Source organism: Urocitellus parryii, chromosome 3 (genome assembly GCF_045843805.1).
Source record: "Urocitellus parryii isolate mUroPar1 chromosome 3, mUroPar1.hap1, whole genome shotgun sequence".
In the NCBI taxonomy this organism is placed as follows: Eukaryota; Metazoa; Chordata; class Mammalia; order Rodentia; family Sciuridae; genus Urocitellus; species Urocitellus parryii.
The window spans coordinates 52,151,303-52,170,940 of record NC_135533.1 but is presented as its reverse complement, the minus strand read 5'-3'; the positions used below and the strand labels follow the sequence as shown (position 1 = coordinate 52,170,940).

Genomic DNA, 19,638 nt, shown 5'->3' with positions numbered 1-19,638 from the left:
GGTGGGTCTCAAGGTCTTCCCAAGCAAAGTCATGTCATGGGACTATAGGGAGCATGAGATGTTATGATGGGTTTCATTTGTTTTTTGAAATTTTGTTATTATCAGTTTTTCTGGGTGTCTCATGGAGAGACCCTTGCTTGCCCATTCTCAGCCAGTGAGAGTCCCACAGGATTGCCCTGTCCTGGACAACACGGGTGGGGATAACGCAGGTCTGGCTAGAAAAAAACCCTCCTTACAGTGTTCACTGGCACTACTGACTGAGAAAGAGAGGCTCTTCTCTCATGATCCCGGGCACTGAGGATCCCCAAAACCTGGAGATGCTGGGGGCCAACTTTGACATCACACAGGAGGGAGGGACTTCCCAAGGAAGAGTGAAGTGCAGCCACTTCTTTGAACTGCCAAGTAACCTCATGTGACGACCTCTTTCTGTGTTATCTCCTCTCCCAGGAGCTTGGGGCTCTCTTCCTTCTCCCTTCAAGGTATAGTCTAGGTACAATTGACTGAATGTTTGTGTCCTCCTAAAACTCATATGTTGAGATTCTAACCCCCAAAGTGATGGCATTAGGAGGTTGGGGTCTCTGGGAGTGGAGCCCTATCAGTGGGATTAGACCTTTATAATAGGGAAGCCCCAACCCCCAGAAACCCTCTTACTCTCTTTTTTCTGTGTGGGGATTCAGCCTGCTGTTCAGCAGAGGGCCCTCACCAGAACCCAACTGTGCTAGAACCTTGATTTGGATTTCCAGCCTCCAGAACTATGAGAAATAAATGTCTGTCGTTCACACCCTCCAGTCAGTGGAATTTAGTTTCAGCAGCCTAAGTCGATTAAGATAGCTATTGTCTGCTTACGGTAGGGAAGTTGACATCCATGTTCTTCCTGGTAGGAACACCGAGAAACCTGTTGCTAATTGTGATGGAAAAGGAAAGAAATTTCACTTAAATCTGGATCCGATACTGGGTCATTATCTCATTTAAGCCCCAGAGACACCAGCAACAGTTTTTGGCCCCAGGAGTGGTCTTTAAATTGCCCATGATGACTGCCTTTGGCAGGCCAGCCCCCCAAAGCCCCCCAGGAATTGGATGGAACCTATCAGGTCCTGCATTAGCAGCAGGGATGACTGCTCTATGCCCGCCATGTGCCCATGTTCACGTTTTCTACTCCTGGCTGTGTCTGTCATTTGTCTGCATTTTTTAAAAAATTCTTTGCTCAGATTTTTGTTGTTCTGTTTTTTTTTTTTTTTTTTTTTAAACAATTAACTGTTTCCCAGGGCTGGTTTGGAGAACTGCTTCTGGTGCAGAATGTGCTCATCTGCCAGCTCTGGGCTTCAGGGTAATCCTTTCGCCTGAATAACTGGCGGCTGACTGTGGCCAAGCCCGGGTGGAGCTGACCCCAGCGATGGCTGGACGCCAGCCAGGCCTTGCCCTGTCACACACAAACAGCTCTCCCGAAGCCCCTCCACTGCAGGCAACAGAAAACAAAGGCCAGGGAGCAAAGTTAATTTATTTGAAAAAAAAAATTTTAAACAAAACAAAAATTTTATTGTTAAAAAGAAAAAAAGACAACCATTTGCATTTGGGAAGTTTCGCGTTCTGGAAGCCACTGTGCCAGGTTTGTGAACAAGCCTCAAGAAAAATCCTGATGAGGTGGGTGAGGTGACCTGCCACCATCCTCAGAGCAGGACTGACCCTGGCCACCACACTGCATCTGCTCCAGAACCTGAAACTCGGCTCTAATACCCAACTCCTGTGCTCCTCAGGGCCTATTCAACGTGTCCTTTTCCCTCCCATCTCTTCTTTCTCTGCCTTTTGCTTTCACTCGAAGCTCACACTTTCACCTCTGCATCTCCACCCACCAAACTTCCAACAAACAGCTTCCTCTGACAGGCAATTCACATTCCTCATCTCCTTCAAAATCCACTCCCAAGTCCCTCTCTTCCAGGGAGAACTAGTGGTCTCCCTTTGCTCCAGTTCACCTCCACAGAGCGTACCTGGATTGAGGTACACTAGGGATCAGAGGCTGGCCTCTAGGCCTGGTCTTCTGCATGTTGGCTGTGATAGTCTTGGGTACAGGGTAAGCATCCCTTATCTGAAAATCCAAGAGCTGAAATGCTCCAAACTCCAAAATGTCTTGAATGATGACATGTTGCCATGAGTGGAAAATTCCACAGCATGAAACTTCATTTCATGCACATGATTATTAAAAATATGGGATAAATTACCTTCAAACTGTGTATAAGGTATTTATGAAATAGAAATGAATTATCTGTGTGCATTTGGGTCCCATACCCAAGATAACTCATTATGTATATGCGGATATTCCAATAATGAGAAAAAAAATTCAAAATCCAAAGACTTCTGGCACCAAGCATTTTGGATAAGGGATACTCAACCTGTATTTTCTTATTTTTGCAGTTTTAGTTATCCTGCATTAACAGAATGTACTATGCAGCAATAGAGGCTAACGCGTTCTAAAAAGTATATAAATGCTACAGAGTGCGAACAGGGTTTCCTGAGCACTGTCACCCTCAGCTCATGCCACTTCCACCTGCTGAAGGCAGCACTGTGCTTTCAGCTGTTGGGTGCCACCTTGGTGAGGCATCCACCTTGGCACATGGTGAGTGGGGGTTTTTAGCATGGGGATGCAAGTCCCTGATTTTTACATTTATTTGGTGAGCTCTCTAGCCCACAGCACCAGTCAGGGCTGAGCACCAAGCAGGCACTCAGTCTAAAGTGTATTGCTTTGATTCAAGTTTCCTTGGGCAGAATCACTACTAACAATGTGATGGTGACACTGTGGCAGGGTGGTGGAAAAACCCAAGCCTCCTTGTTCATCTGCCTGAACATGACCTCCAGCTGAAGGGCAGTCCTACAGTCTGGCCAGGGGCCCTGGCACTAACCCAGAAGTCCCAGGGCTTAGGACCATCTGCTAAAGGATTTTACTTTCCCACTGGACTAAAAATCCCCACAGAATGGGTGGAAAACATGGCCTTGCTTTGGCTGAACCAATCAGATGAGAACCACAATTTGACATGCAACCCACAATAAGGACACTGCCATGTTATAAATCCAGTGTGGGATCAACCCTGGAATACTTAGAGGGTCACACCTGTGACACACTGTCATAAGTGTGGGACCCTCACTCCCTGAGCTCATCATTACCCCAACATATGGCCTTCTCCTTCAGCACCCTCCCTCCATGGGTGCCTAGAAAACCTCACAGTCCCCCTTCAGAAGTCATCTCGTTTGTTCTTTGCATTGAAACCACCTTAGGTGGTTGTAGAAAACAAGATGACTTTACCCTTTCCCAAAAGCCTACCACACAAATGTTATTCAGAAAATACATCTGGATCCTACCCTGTTTCTAACACATCCCCCACCCTGGGGTACATACGATTCACATTACACTTGATGAAATTCATCTTCTTTTTAAAATAACCCAGCCCTTAGGGCTATGTCATTGCAAACACTATACTGTAAAGTCATTCACAATAGAAACAAAAGCAGTCACTACAGAACTAACTTGAGAACCACCCGGCTGACTCTTGCTTAGACAATCCCAACCTTCTAGTCACTCAAAGTGGGTTTGCCTCAGCCAGACTCATGGATGGGATTGGAAACAACATCCCAGGGCCATCTGCAGCCCTTGCTGACCCCAAAGCATGGAAAAGCTGGTGCTTTGCTTTACATCCATTCAGAGTAAAATACATAATCAATAAATAAGTTCTTCCAACGTGTGTTGCTGGGGAGTTTCTAGCTGTGTGTGGACGTAGCCTTCATGGTGCTCCCTAGAATTCTCAAATAGAAACTTGTTTCTGAAAAGATCCAGAGGCTCTGCCCACCCCACTCCTAAAATCACCCTGGGTTGCCCTGAAGCAAGCAGAGAGGGAGATGGAATGGGGAGAGGACAGGATGACTCTGGTCGATGGCTGAAGAATTTGGCGAGAATCACAGCAACAATCCACTCTGCTGGATGGACCCCCTTTCAGCGAGCGAGGAATCATGTGTATATATATCTTTGGTTTCAAGCAACGTGGAGTCTTCGCCTTTGGAAGGGTGGATTAGAGGAGGGAGAGACATGGACAGAGTCCTGGATAAAGGATGTCCATACAAAGCTCTCTTCTCCTCCAGTCACCTGGAAGCCAAGGTTTCTTCCTTCTCCATGCTCCTTGGGGGAAGAGCAGCGCTCAAGGCTTCAGCATCTGGGGCTGAAGTCTAGCTGCCTCAGCATCCCCTGTAGAGACCCTTGCAGCCTGCTCAGAGCCACTACCTCTGTGGAATAGAGAGAGGCTTCCAGGACACCATCCAGGCTCTCTAGAGTCTCCAGACCACTGGTCTGGGGCAGAGGGCAGCTCTTGGAGGAAGCCAGCAGGCGGAGAAGGTCCCGGAGGTTCTCCAGGTCATTAGATATTTGCATCACATTTTGGGAAGGCAGACTGGTGAGGATCTGTTGGTAGACTGCCAATGTCTGGTCCATTTTGGACAAACTCAGGACCGGGTGAAGCCCAGGAATGAAGTCCAAACCAGTGACCCTCTGCTTGGAGGACACCGACTGCTGTGTAGGAGGAAGAGGGAGGGCAAGTGCTCAGTAAGAGGGCGGAGCAACCATTCTGCACCACCCTCCACTGCCCCAGGAAAGTGGAGGCTCATTCTCTGGGTTGCCTCCTTTCCCCCTTCCTCACCTTCCTGGTCCAGGCATTTATTTCCTGGGCCCAGGTGACAGTGAGTCTCTAAGACGGTTTCCTGGACTCCTGCCCATATCCAATCACCCTACCTTCTACTTCTGACTTATCTTCTCAGGTCATTCCTTTCTCCAAATAGGTTCTGTGAAGACCAGCCATGCCTTCCTATGTTTTATTTAGTTGGGTTTCTTCCTAGACATCGTAGGTCCTCTATAAGTACTCCTTTCCCTGCTGCCCTCGTTCTCTTTCACCCCAGCAGATTCCTCCCTCTCGTTCAGGTTCCCCCTTCTTAGGGGTCAAGGTTACAACCCATTCTTCTCCTTTGTGTCAATGACTCTAGCTTCGAGGAGGGTCTCTCCCCATCCTGGTGACCCACAACTTGCTCTCGACACCACCCAAGTTGGGACACTCTTAACCTCTCATGTGCAACCTTGCTAATTCACTATTTTGAAAGAAGGAGACTTAAGTGATTTTCTCTATGAAATGACCAAGACTCTGTCTAATTCTGATCTATCTCTGCTTCTGGCCTGACTGCCAGAAGCCACTTCTCCCTGACTACCAAGGCCACTGTTAAACACCCACCATGGCCAAAAGATATGGAGACCTCCAAATGGCTCCAGACAGGGGTGCTTGCACTTGCCTTAACTAGTTTGAGTCTTACAACAACCTGGAGGTGACTGCATGAGGTTCCCATTGTACAGATGATGAAAGACACCAAGGAACTCACTTAGGGTCTCGCAGATGGAGAACAGATGTGTGAAGATTCACACTTAGTCTTCCTATTCCAATATAGACTCATCTGGGAAACAGCTGAAGGCCTAGTCTGTTGGACCCCAGAGAAAAGACCAGGGTGGACAGTGACAGCTGTTGACAATTACAGAGAGGGCTGAATGCGAGCAACCAAAATCCCACCTCATGTGGCCTTGAAAGCAGATGGGGAGAGGCTGCAACTGAAACTCTAAGAACCCTAGTGATAAGCACATCTGGAGATGGGCAAGGCCCCACAGGGATGCTGCTAGTGTCTGGTCCCTGTCAACAAGATACAAGGACATTTATGAGTTCCTCTGGTCCTGGGCACTAGGATTCAAAGAAAGGGAGTCAAGAAAGAAGGAGAGGGAGGGAGGCAGAAACAGATGCAGAGTGGAGAGGAAGAGGGAGGGAGGAATTAAGGCTATCACTGCCAAAGTCTGAGGTCTGGGATTCCCCCATGTTACAGTGAAAATAAACACAGGTGACCTCTTAGTACCAGAGAATCCTATAATTTTTTAATGAAACCACAGGGCAAAGTTAAATGCTCTTAAAGTGGTTTAGAATTAGAACCACTCATCCCTGAATCCCAGCAGGCAGAGGGGCCAAGAGAAACAACCAGAAAGAATGGGCATCCTGAGCTTTCAAATCTTCCTAACTTCTAGTAGGTGTCTGGCATTTAGAAGATGCTCAACAAATGTTTCTTGAACTATCTGGTTCCAGTCCCAGTAGGAGCCAGCTCTGGGCTGGCCACAGTTCTTCTTTGTCCCCCCTACCCTTCCCTACCGTGTGTGAAATGTCATTGATCCTGGTGACAATAGTCTTGATGAGGGTTTTGGTGTCATCCTGGACTTTTCGGATGGGCACAGCTTGAACATAAGACAGATAGGGCCAAAGCCACAGGAACTGGCACAGGCGTCCACAGCGCATTTTCCTCCCCAGGATGTGCTTCTTGGGCCTGCAAACAGAGAACCACACATTGCTAGAGCTGGTGTCTCAGAACACACGCACCTGCCCTGCTCCCAACCACATTGCCGGATGTGGGTGAAAATGAGATTTACTTTCTGCCCTGGCTACCGTCAAAGTCAAAGACAATTCATTACCTAGACCTTTATTAATGACATGCATCCCCTTGGGAAGACGATTATTGCCCTAGTCAATAAAACCACAATGACGTGTCCTGAAGACCACAAGCAGAGAGCCCCGCTGTGATCCAATGGATGTGGACCTTTAAGGGATGAGAACAGACTGTTAAGTTCTGGTTTGAATCCAGTCCTTTACTCACTGTATAACTTTAGGCACATGGCCTAACCACTCAAAACTCTACCTTCACCCCTACAAAATACCTATTTCCAGGTTTTTATGAGGATCAAATTAGATAATGCATGTGAAAGAGCTGGAAGCGGTTGTGAGGCGTACTTTTTCACGACCCTATTATTAGAGATGATGTTACTGCCTTGTCCTCCCCATTACTCTCACAGCAGCCTGCTGTCATCTGCGATGGCCTTTATTGCAAGCTTTATTACTTCCTTTCTCTCCTACTGGGAGCCTGGGAATCCACCCAGCACTGCTTTGCCATGTACTAACAAGTCAGATGCAGGGCGAGGCACCAAGGAATCAGGTGAACCACCGATGCCCTCTGCCCTGCAGTGTTTCATAGTTTAACAGAAGAGACAAAAAGTCTACAGGCCATTCCAGTACAGGAGTACAGAGCTTTGAAAAGGGAGCAAAAAAAAAAAAAATGTCAGGAGCCCAAAGGGTCCTCCCCGGGAGGGGTGTTGCTTTGGGCTGAGTATTAAAGACTGAGAAGGCATAAGAGTATAACGTGGTGGCCACAGGTGTCCAGGAGCTCAGCTGAGGAAAGACAGGGGCAGGATAGAATATGACTCCTTTACCCAGAATGCTCGAAACTTTCAAAGCCATGGAACTGTTAGTTCTAAAATTAATAATATGCGAGTCCTTGATCAAGCAGCAGAGTTTTAATGGGATACATGAGGCAAAACGTAATCAAGTTAAATGCATGCAAGTCTATAGCCAATGATCCATGCTAAGTATGTGTGTATGAGCCTGAAATACTAATAAAATGTAAGTAAAAATTAGGATAAAGATTCTGGAAACATTAATCTCTGCCCTGTGCATTCTTTCTCATTGGGGTCTTGATGAAAACAAGTAATGCATTTTCTGTCCATAGGTGGCAATATTAGCATAATTCATTTTCTAGCAATATAATAAAAACAGTCTTTATATATTATCTATAATGCTCAAATATGTGTATTTTTTTCCAAATCTGAATTTTACAGAAGAGAAAAAAATGAGGTTCAGGAAGACAAGACAACCTGCCCAAAGTCACATTGGTTAGTGGCAGAGCCAGGATGTTTATGGAACAGAGTTATATACATGCCCTTTACTCATGATTTTGCTTTCCAAGGTTTAAGTTACCCACAATGAACCATGATCCAAAAATATTAAATGGCAAATTCCAGAAATGAACAATTCATAAGCTTTTAACTGTGCCATTCTGAGTGGTGTGGTGAAATTTTGCATTACTTCCTCCAACCCACGTGGGATGCGAATCATCCCTTTGTCCAGTGTACTCACATGGTATATGCTACCCACCCATTAGTCATTTAGTAGTGGTCTCAATTATCAGATCAACTGCCATAGTATCACAAATGTTTAACCATAATTTAATTTAATAACAACCCAAATTGTAAAAGTAGTATGGCAGGAGGCAAAAAAAAAAAAAAAAACAAACATGGAAGGACAAATAAACTCTAGTACTGTGTGGCAGTGCTGCAGGGCATATAGAGAAAATCTTAGTAATGTCTGCAGATTCAAGTAACTAATGGGAGTCTTGGAACATATCCTCCACAGGTAAGTGGGGGACTGTGATAGTGCTAATCCTTAACACCCTCGCAAAAGGAGGAGGCTATAGAGGAGTCAGGCCTCCAGGTTTCAACAGCCCACTCCTCCACTATTCGTTGTGGGTCTCCAGGTGAGAAATGTAACTTCCCAAAGCAACTGCTTCTGACAGAAAATGGAGTTAACTTCACCACCTGGCTCAAAAGGGTAAAAGAGATGAGCCAGTGATGCCCCTGCACATGGTGTGTGTCTGACTTGGGATGGGGCAGGAAATGCCAGCTGCCTGAAAATGATTGTAATTCCGAGACAGGGCTTGAACTACTGGGGCAATAGCACCTGTAGCCAACTCTGAATCAAGCATGTGGCCCATCTCAACAGGGAACCTGCTATTTCAGGGTTTCCCCCCTGTAGCACAAGATTGAGGTGCATTCTTTTCTAAGATTCCTGTGTTGATGATACCTCCTTCCTGAGTAAATTTATTAACAGATTAACCCTGGTCACATTGCAGCCATTCTCACATGATGGCCACCCTCTCATACCTGAATGGAAAACAGGTTATAAGCCTCCCTTATCACCACTGGTAATATGTTTCAGTGAATGCTGAGAATAAATTGCAGTTTTCCTTGAATGGAGAGGAGGAGCTGTTGCTGAGGAGTCTGCCTAAGATGGGGGGACAGGCTCGGGAACAGCCAGGGGGCTGCAGAGCAAGTGATAACAGGTCATTGAGATCAGAGTGGTGGCAAGCACTCGTTGTGTTGTGCACAACACACAGCACACATAACCTGGCAGTGGAGGCTGCTGGTTGTCCCCAGTGTCTAGTTTTCCTTCTTTGCCAGTTGTAGAATCTACAAAGTCTTAGTCGGAGTGTAAACATAAGAATAAATCCTATACTTCCTGGCTTCCCCCAGTAGCCATGGCTATGAAGCTAAATTCTGGCCAATAAAATATAAGGAGAAGTGTCATGTGACAGTGCTCAGGACCCCATTGTGTGTCTTTGCCTCTTCCTTTTTAATCCTTTCCATTTTGGGGGTGTGCGCACTGGGGATTGAACCCAGGGCCTCATCCATGTGAAGCAAGCACTTCACCACTGAGCCACATCTCAAGCCCTCTCCTTCCTTTGTTCTGATCCCTCATGTAGATGAGGGAGCCAGCATTCCAGCACCATCTTGGATCATAAGGACAAAGGTCTCCCTTATGAATGGCAGAGCAAGGAGCTGCAGGAGCCTTGGTTCCTGAGGACTTCGTGGACCTGGAATTCCACGCTGGCCTTGGACAACTTGTCTCTGGACTTGTGTGTGTGAGAGACATGACCTCTGCTATGTGTGAGTCACTGTTGAGTCTCTGCTGCATACACCCAAACTTCAGGCTAACCAACTTAGCATACCCCAATGTGGACATCATCAGGAAGGAGTGGACATCAAGTGTTCCTAGGTTCACCTGAATCTCAGTACCTTGGGGGGAAGGGAGAGTGACTGGGAAGGGCAGGGTTTAGGAGAGGAGGGGAAATTCAAGACGGTGAATTCAGCTTCAATGAGCGTAGTGCCTGAGGCACAACAATTACTCAAGATATATTTGATGGTTGGATGGTTGGCAGCTAACTCGTATTGATTTCCCATTGTAGGTGTATAGAGATGAAGATGACATTGACCACAGGAAAGCAGGAATCCAAAGATGGGGAGGTTCAAGCAGAGGCTGGGGGTTTTCCCAGGAAGCCCAGGTAGTGTATCACACCATAGGTAGTTATCACACTTTTGACTTTGCCAACTACTTTCATATATTATTGATTAACAATTTTAAAAACAAAACTGTGCTCTTCTGGTTTGAGAATTTGAATAATTAGTTGCAATGCAAAGAAAAACTGAAATTTATGAATCTACAGTTCAAAACTACTTTTGAGTCAGAATATACAGATTTTGCAGAAAGTTAGCTCATCTCTCTGAGATTCAGTCTCTTTAGTTATAAAATGGGGATGGCATCAATCATAATTCCCCCTGTGGCTGTTATGTGGCTGACATGAGATAATGCATATAAAGTGCTAACTCTGTGCCTGGCATGTAGCCAAACCCAATATATGTTAGCTATTATCATTGCTATTTCAGAAGGAATTTCGGAGGTCTTGTGGAAGAGGTGGCATTTGCTAAGGGCCCTGAGAACAGGTGGAACTGGGTTTGTGAAGATGAAGAAGAGAGACAGTCCTGGCAGAGACTGAAAAACACCAGGCAGGGGGGTGGCTAAGAAATGGGTGTCCCCAGCTGGCTCCAGAGGGTGACAGGGAGGAGGGGCCAGAGTGGTCTGGGATTGGGAAGGTGGTGAAAGCCAAGCAGGAAAGTTGCTCTTTCCTCCCCAGAACTGAGAAACAAATGTTTCAGCCCCAGTGACTAGAAAGATAGTACCAGATAGAAAGTGGGAGGGACACATGGAGAAGTTTGGGAAAGAGGAGATCTGGGACATGTTGATCTGCTGATACTGCTGGGACATCAGGTAGCCTCCCCAGCAGCCCGTTGGAACCCAAAATCTAAGCTTAGAACGGCTGTGGGTGTAACCACAGGAGCTGCACAGGAGTGGAGGGAGGGAGCTGAGGGATTCAGTGGGCAGGGAGAAAGGTCAACTGTGGGCCCTCTAGAATTTTCCAAAGTAGGCTTGAACATTCTGGAGCTGTCATATTATAAGAGATGGAAGATGAACTTCTGAAATGTTGAAATATAGCGACCTGACTGTTTACTTCTGGGGACAGTTAAAGCAGGACCTGTGCTCTTCTGGTTTGAGAATTCTGGAGAAAAGAGGGAGCGGTTCCCAGGAGGGCAGGGAGCGGATAGGCCAGGATGGGCGATGGGCCTGGTCCCAGATATGGTCCTCCTCTCTGCCTCTCCCTCATCACCCACTCCTCTGTCTTACCCAGCTTTCTCACTAGCTAGCTTTCCTGCAGACTACCTTCCTTCTCCTTCCATTAAGGCCCTGCGACTCCCATTATCTCTACCACCTTGCCCTCCATGGTGCACTGGAGAAGAAAACAGAGCCCCAGGGACAGCACCAGAGGATGAAATATGAGCACAGTCAACAGGCTAGTGGCCAGCAGGAGGGGCTCATGACCACACCATCAGCCCACCAGTTTCCCCTTTCTGACTGTCCCAGGGTCCTGGGTTGCCTACTCCTCTTTGGGTGCCTCCCTTTCCCATCCCCCCAGAGCAGTTCTACAGGGCTCCAGCCACCCTCCACCCCACTCTCTGCAAATAAGAGGTTGGTGACCTCCAGATGGTGTGCTCCCTTATCTTCCCTCCATCCCAGGGGCTGAGGCAGACCCTATAGGGGCCTCCATGTCAAGGTGGGGAGGGGTGGCAGAGTTGGGCTGCTTCTCTGGTTCCAGGCAGAAGGGTCATCTGAGCCAAGGTCAGGTCTTCCCACCACCTTCTGATGACAGCAGCAGGGGAAAAGGGAGCACTGGGTCAGAGACATTCGCTGGTGGAGGCTGCCAGCCTTGAGTTCTCCAGACTCTTCTGCCTATCTCTCCTGTTTAAAGTTCCAGAGATTAACCAGGGCCCAGCATAATCTTCTCCAGCATCAGAGTTTTTGCACCCTTCTCTCAGATAGTCTTTTGCATGCTAGTGTGAATTAAATTCAGATAATGCTTGGCCAACAAATATATGAAAAAGTGTTCAACATACCAAATGAAAACCATAAGGAGCTACCATCTCATCCCAGTGAGAATGGTTATTGCCCAAAAGACAAATAAACAAACAAAAAACCCACCTAATTCTGGGGAGAATGCAGAGAAGAGAAAATGGTGGAAAGGTAAATTAGTACAGCTATTATGTAACACAGCATGAAGGCTCCTCAAAAAACTAGAAATAGGTCTGGGGTTGTAGCTCAGTGGTGGAGCACTTGCCTGGCATGTGTGAGGCACAGGGTTTGATTCTCAGCACCACATATATATAAACAAAGATCCATTGATAACTAAAATAATTTTTTTAAAAACTAGAAATAGAATCACCTTATGCCCTAGCCATCCTGCTACTGAGTGTATATCCAAAGGGAATGAAATCAGTGTGTAAAGAAGACATCTGCACTCCCATGTTTATTGCAGTACTATTTACAACAGCCAATACATGATTTAATCTATGTGGCTATTGATGGATGAATAGATAAAGAAAATGTGGTGAAGAGGAAGTGCTGGGAGTGATATTGGTCAAATCATATTGTTATGTTTTGTGCATGAACAAATATGTGACAGAAAATCCCATCACATATAAAAATATAATGTACCATAAAAAATGTGAAAAAAGATGTGGTATATATACATAGTGGAATGTTATTTAGTAAAAAAAAAAAAGAATAGAATTCTGTGAATAGTGTCAACATGGAAGCTACTGGAGGACATTATACTAAATTAATCTCAAGGAAGTAGAGAATGGAATAATGGTTTCCAGACCCTGGGAAGGGTGTGGTGAGGGGGATAAAGGATGGTTAATGGGTCCAGAGATACAAATGGATAGGAGGAATGACTTCTAATGTTCTATGCTCATATGCTCAATAGGACAACTATAACCCTATTAGTTAAATACTTTAAAGTAGCTAATAATCAATATTGAACATATTGAATGCTGTCCAACAAAGAATTGATAGAGAGGGGTCTGAGGTGACAGATGTGTCAGTTACCCTGACCTGATCATTGTACATTATGTATGAGTTGAGATGTCACTGCACTCATAAATACATACAATTACTTTGTTACAAATGTGTTCTAAATAATTAGAAATACTAACTACTAATTCAGCATTTGCTGTGAATTATGAGGAAAAACCTTTGGCTCCTCTAAGCCCTCCCCTGTACAAAATTTCCTTGTGGGTCCTTCTTTTATTCTTCCCTCCCACCCTTCCTTCCATCCTTTCTTCCCAACTCCAATTTGGAAGGGACTTGAGGATGGGGAAAGGACAAAGAAGGACAGTGAGATTGGATTTGGGTCCTTCAAGTTGCCCAGAGTCCAGTGGAACAGACAGACAGAGGCTTGGATGACTCATGATAACCACCTGGTGGAGGTTATGAGGCAAGGAGCATAGAGTATGAGGCAGAGAGGGGAAGAGGTGACTCCTGGTGGGAGGAGTGAGGAGAACTTTGCAAAGAAGGCAACACTTGAACAGAGTTACCTGAAGGACAAGGACTTCTCAGAGGAAAGAGGAGAGGTTGTTATGGTTTAGGCATGAGATGTCCCCGAGAAGCTCCTGTGTGAGACAAAGCAAGAAAGCTTATATGTGAAAGGATTGGGTTTTGAGAGCCTTAACCTGGTCAGTGCATTAATCCTCTGGCAGGGATTGACGGGTGGTAACTGTAGGTGGGTAAGGTGCGGCTGGAGGAGGTGGGTCATTGAGGACATGCCTTTGGGATGTATATTTTGTCCAAGGTGAAGGGAGTCTCTCTTTCTCTGCTTTCTGGTGCCACATCCTGAGCTGCTTTCCTCTGCTATGCCCTTCGCCAGGCCCAGAGCAATGAAACCAGCTGTCTATGGATTGAGACCTTTGAAACGGTGAGCCCCAAAATAAACTTTTCCTCCTCTAATTATTTATATCAGGTCTCTTGATCACAGCAGAAAAAAAACTGACTAAAACAGGGGCATAGCAGACGACATTGAAGACTTCAGGAAAATCATGGTGGGTTTGGAAGAATTGCTAGAAGGGTGGAATGTGTGAAGTTGAAGAGTTAGACTTTTGGGGCTTGATTCCACATGTAGTGGGGTTCTGCTGGGGATTTGAATTACCTGAGAAAACACACATGCGCACACGTGCACGCACACGATCCCATCCCAGGTGCCATGTTTGCATTTACACTGCAGTCCCAGTGGCTACAACTGCCTGACCAATGGGAGGCAAGAGACTAAAAAGCTCTTGTCTCCCCACTTTCCTCATCCTTCTCCTCCAACCATGATCAGACTGAGCAGTTTCTCTCCCAGAAATTTAGAGGGCTTCAGAGAGCTCACTTTGTCTCTGTTGAGGGCTCAGAAGTCCTAGGGGAGTCACATTTGGACTCAGGTACATGGAGGAGCTGAGAAAGAGCCGAGTCTACCCCTCTACTGAGAGGTGAATTAGAGTCACTGTGTGGATTCCTTCTGATTTTTCTTTTTGGTTCCTAACATTTTTGGTTCTGGATCCTTATGAGGCTTGGTGGCCCTCTCTGCCCTTAGGCTCCAGTGTAAGACACTCTTTTCCACTTATACTTGGGGGTGATACTATGGTATGGACGTAGTTTGTCCTTTAAGGTTCATATGTCGGGAGCTTGGTCCTCAAAGTAATAGTACTGGGAGGTGGTGTAGAACCTCTAAGAGATGGGATCTGTCGGGAAGTCCTTTGGTCAATTAAGTGCACACCCTTAGAAGAAATTGTGGGAACCCAGTCTTTCTGTGACTTTCTGTTTTGAGATGTGATCTCTTCTTTTTGCACATGCTTCTGCCATTGCCATCCACCATGATGTAACACAGCCAAGAGGGCCCTCACTGGTGCTGAGCCTATGCCAGTGCCATGCCCTAGAGTTTCCAAAACTGAGCTAAATAAATCTCTTTTCTTCACAAAGTTACCTAGACTCAGGTATTTTGTTGTAGTAATAAAAGTGGGCTAACACATTTGAGTAGCTTTCAACTTTTCTGAATATATTTTTCACTTAGGAGACATATAAATATATATGAAATAAGTGTCAAAAAATAAAATTTTCCCTTACTCTGGGTGACAAACTCTTGAGCATTTCAGTTTATTTTTCAAATATTGGCTACAATATGCAATTTGAAAAATCACTGAGCTAGCAAGAGCAATTTTCTCTTCTTGCAACCAAAGGCTTCATTTGAGGAATCATGCTAACATACTTAACCAGTAGCTAGGGTATGGATGAAGGGGTTATATTATTCCCGTACATCAGGAGCTACCCTTAGATCTGATCCCATCAGAGATAGAAAAATGGGATTCAACTTCTGTGTCAACTCTGATCAATTTTTGGTGGCTCCCTGGAGCACTATAAGAGGGGAATCTGAAGCTCCTGCCAGAGTCATAGAAAGAGGGTGCCATGATCAATTAGTGACGCCGGCACTTGTTCCAGCATCCACCAAGGGCCCGGCATGGAGCAGGTGTTTGTTAAATATTTGTTGAATGAATAAATGAAATGTTTCCACTCCCTGATCTTGGTTGGGTAACCATGAAAGCTCACCTGCTCCCATATTAGAATTCACTTTTGCCCAGCAGAAACACCTTCTAAATAAAGACAGATGCTTCAGTGTCCAGGTCTCCCTTTCTCAGACACCTTGGTCTGCTTCCTGTACCTCCTACATGTTTCGCAGATCCACATAGGGCCTGATGTCTTTCAGCTTCCTCAGCTCTATTCCACCTGGACTGTGGTACCTCAGCGCTCCCAGCCACAGACTTGTGCACCACCTGGCTCCCGCCCCTGCACTCTGGGCGTTCTGCCCTTGCCAGAGACCTCTGTTCTGCCCTCCTGTCTTCTCTGTGGCTTCCCTGCGGAGCTCTGTGGTACACGAGAGCACAAACACAATGTGTGCACAGATGGGGACTAAATCTTCTGTGGTGTGGGTGAAATGTCAGCATGGGCACTGATTATAGATTCATTTCCAGAGAGCTAACAAACTGAGCAGGAGAGAGGGGAACATCAATTTGCTGAGGAGCAAGGCGCATCTGTTATGACACGAGCAAAGGATTCTGTGGATCTGGACACTGGGTGAGCCATTTTAAAGCAGAAATAACCTCCCTTTCTGTTTCTCTGAGACAGCCATATGAACCGAGAAGAATTTTAAGGCTCTCTGACGACTGGAGCTGGGGCAGCTAGTATCTTCTCCCTGTGGGGAGGGGTCTGCTGACCAATTGGCTGCCAGAGATTTTCCTTTAAATCACACAGATGTTGCTCAGGGATATATACCCCACAAGGACTTCATCTCCCTGGAGCCTCTTCTCCCTTCCTGGTGCCCATGCTCCCCTGGGGCATCCAAGCTAGGGCTGGACAAAGACCTGGGCTCTGTGTGGAGTGTTCTCCTAGGTGGCCACCTCTGTGCCTCACATGTCACACCACCCAGACATGCAAGGCATCTGCCTGGGGCTGATGGCAGGAATTCATTGCAACCTCCCTGGCTCTGTCCTTGGCACTTGGAGCTATTTCCTAGAACAGAGGGGGAGGAAAATATTTTCCCCAGATACCAAGAAGAGTTATTTTGGGTATAAAATGTACAAAATATGAGAAGGATGCTCCTTTGGCCAACATGGAAATGTTCCCCTCAGCCTAATGTCTTCAGTTGTTTGAAAAAGAAAGCTGAAAAGCATCTTTTTTTTTTCCTTGCCTTTTCTCCCTGAGATAAATGATCAATATTGCTTTTTTGTTTCTAAGGGTGTTCCGATGGGAACAACAACGTTATTAGAAACCTCCCTCATTGAAGTTTGGTTCCACAGACCTTGCTGGTGGGAATTAGGTTGGGAATACTATCCCAATCCCAGCTGACTGCTGCCACCTCAGAACTCAACAAAACAAACACAACTGGAGCTGCCAGATGGCAATCCTACCCTGCAAAGGGTACTCAGAGAGCTCACTCTCCAGGAATGGTACAGCCAAGTCCCTGCCTCTGCCCCCTGCCCTGAAGACCATCTTCCCCCAAACTATGAATCATCTTGTCCTCTCCAAAGCAGCTATTCACACATGACAAACAGGCCACTGGTCTCATTGGCTCTAACTGTATTTAAAGAGTCACTTTTCCAACGCACAGAAGCCACAGAAACCGGCGTGCAAAGGCAACCACACCCATGGTGAAGTCTAAATCAAGCCTAAAGGGGAGGAAGGCTGTGGGTGGACCTGGTGGGCCTCCCCTGGAGCCTGCCTGTCAATCGTGTGTATTTACCTTTTCTGGCTAGCAATGTTTAACAGTGAAAAATTTGCAGGTGACAGGCCTTTTCCATGACCTGCTGTTCCGTCCCCCAGGTACCCCTCACGTATCCACCGTGAAGGAAGGAATTTGCATGGCTTTGAAAACAGATGCAGTGAGACCTGACACAATTTCTCTGAAAATCTGCGTTCTTTTGGATAGTTTTTCTATCCCCCTTTATTCTGCCTAGTTCTAGTCCTAAACCAGGCCTCATGCAACCCCTCCCATTCAGAAGTCAGGACGCTCCCTGGAAAATAAGGCCCTATCTCTCTCTCTCCCCAACCCATGCTGTGCATGCTAGGCAACACTGGACCACTGAACTACACCGCCAGCCCTAAGGCCCAAATTCTTACCTGCAGAGTTCAGAAATTGAAAGCTCGTCTTTACCCGCAACTTTGTTACTTTCAGATAGAGATAGGGCGCCCTGATCTCAGAGGATCTGCTCATGGTTTCTTGGCTCTGCTAATTATGCAAAGACAGATTCCTGCCTTGTGGGCACCGGTACAACTCACCACCGAATCCAGCCCTCCCCAGCTCCCAGCCACCTTTATTCTGGCTGAAACTTGGTGTAGAGCTATGTAGTCCAGAACCAAGCCATCCGTCCTGCCTCCTGTCTGCCTCAGTTTCCCGGGTGTCCAGAGTGGTGCTGAGGTCTGCCAAGAAAGACCAGCGGAGGAGAAAGGAGTAGTTCAGGGGGCCTTACCTCGCAGCTGCTGGCACCGGGGATTCCTGCGGGGCTCCATGCCTGCCCGCCTCTCTTATAGCTGCCCCAGCACAACTTGCGCAATTGCCCCGCAGGCCCTGGCGCACCCCGAGTGCCAGTTCCCGCCCCGCCCCACGGGGCAGCTAAGGCCCGGCGGCTGCGAGCTCGCGGCCTCGGTGCGCGCTTTATCGGACCTCGAGGGCGACCCTCGGCTGCGCCTGACACCACGGGCACCCTCGGATGTGTCCTGAAAGTTTGGGGGCAGTTGTCAGGAACGAGAAATCCTCGAAGTCCCGCCAGAAGCTCCTGTGGCGCAAGGATCAGTCTTTGGGGACCGTCTTTTTCTAGCAGCTAGAACGCTCCCGGGAGGGGTGGCTCTCTGGAGCAGGCTGGGGGCTGGGGCTGCGTCCCCGCTAGTCTTGCAGACCACAAGGACCCCCGCAGCCATCGGCGGGGTCAGCTGGACTTCCGCGGGCCGCTGCTCCCCCCCGGCTCTCAGCCCCGACGACACTTCACTCCCGGGGTTAGAGGGAGCGGCCCGTGGTGTAGCCAGCGGCCCTACTCGGAATCTGGGGAGGGAGTGCTGACCTCGCCCACTCCTGCTGTGGCGCGCCAGAACCCGGTTCCTTGGCCCAGGTCGGGTTGGATTCAGTTGGCACCCCGGGAGACTCGCGTCCCGTTCCGTAGGCAGGAGGAGTCTGCTTCCAAGACTACATGTAGTTCCTTGCTCCGAATAGCTCAGACACTGAAGTCTTGGGGATGCTCTGAACCACCAAGAGCCTCCATCCTCAGAGAAGTAATCCTGCTTACCAAGAACGGTGCTCCAAATGTGGCCATGTTTTCCTCACAGCAGCCTGGGAGTAGACTGGTGTCGTCCTAGGGCTTCAGGGTGAGGAACCAGGTCCAGAGAGGTTAGTGACGTCCTTTAAAACTCTCATCTGGTAAGGAGTAGAGATGAGCCAGGGACTCAGGTGCAAACAAACGGACCAGGCCCATTCTGTTTCCACAGCAGAGAGCGCTGGGAGCAAACCATCCGGTTAAGAACCCCTGATCACGGTAGATGGGAAGATGGGAATGACCACGCGATCGCGTACAGCACTTGAGCTAGGAATGGTTGGTGGTGATCTGTGGGGGAAGAATAGTAGTTCTGACATTAGGAAATTGTTTCAAAAATTGTCAACAAAAATTGTGGAGCTTTTTTTTTTTTTTTCTCTTCTGTAAGAGAGAAAAATATCCTGGATTTTGCCTTTTGGTTTTCTGAAACTTAAAATGTTTGCCATTTGAAACCTTCAGAGAAGAAGTTTGTCAGCCCCTAACTAGGGACCACACATCCAACATGGGTGGCTCTTCCAGACTTTTGTTTGCACCAGTCTCTGTGTCACCTGATTGCTTCTCCATCCATTCTGCAGGGAAAAGTCCCTGCAGAATCTCCCCTTATGGCTGGGCTTTCTCTCCATCATTGAAGAGGCCAGTCCTGGTTTGTTTTTGTTTTTTTTTTTTCCCTGCCCACTCCCTTCCCCCTGGCCTGCTGGGTTCTCTTTCCATCTCCTCTGCTTGGTTGTAAGTGGAGGACAGGAATTGATCATCACTTCTGAAGTCCTGGCACCTTTACAATGCCATTCACACACTGAGTGCCCAGAAAATTTTGCTGAACTGAACCTCAGGGCTTCACCCACCACAAAGCTAATTTTTGACATGTTAGTTAGTGTATCACTGTTTGGGAATTCCTCTAAATTCAAGGCCATTGGTAGGGT

At 47.2% G+C, this 19,638-nt stretch overlaps 1 protein-coding gene across 1 annotated transcript; it reads right to left on the bottom strand.

The window, feature by feature from the left end:
* Positions 1-4,189: 4,189 nt before the first annotated feature.
* On the bottom strand, positions 4,190-17,899 carry Lep (leptin). Its single transcript, XM_026411692.2, has 3 exons — positions 17,885-17,899; positions 6,210-6,381; positions 4,190-4,549 (listed from the first exon to the last, which is right to left on the bottom strand). The coding sequence occupies exons 2-3, from the start codon at positions 6,351-6,353 to the stop codon at positions 4,190-4,192; spliced, it is 504 nt and encodes a 167-aa protein (XP_026267477.1). The 5' UTR covers positions 6,354-6,381; positions 17,885-17,899.
* Positions 17,900-19,638: the final 1,739 nt, after the last annotated feature.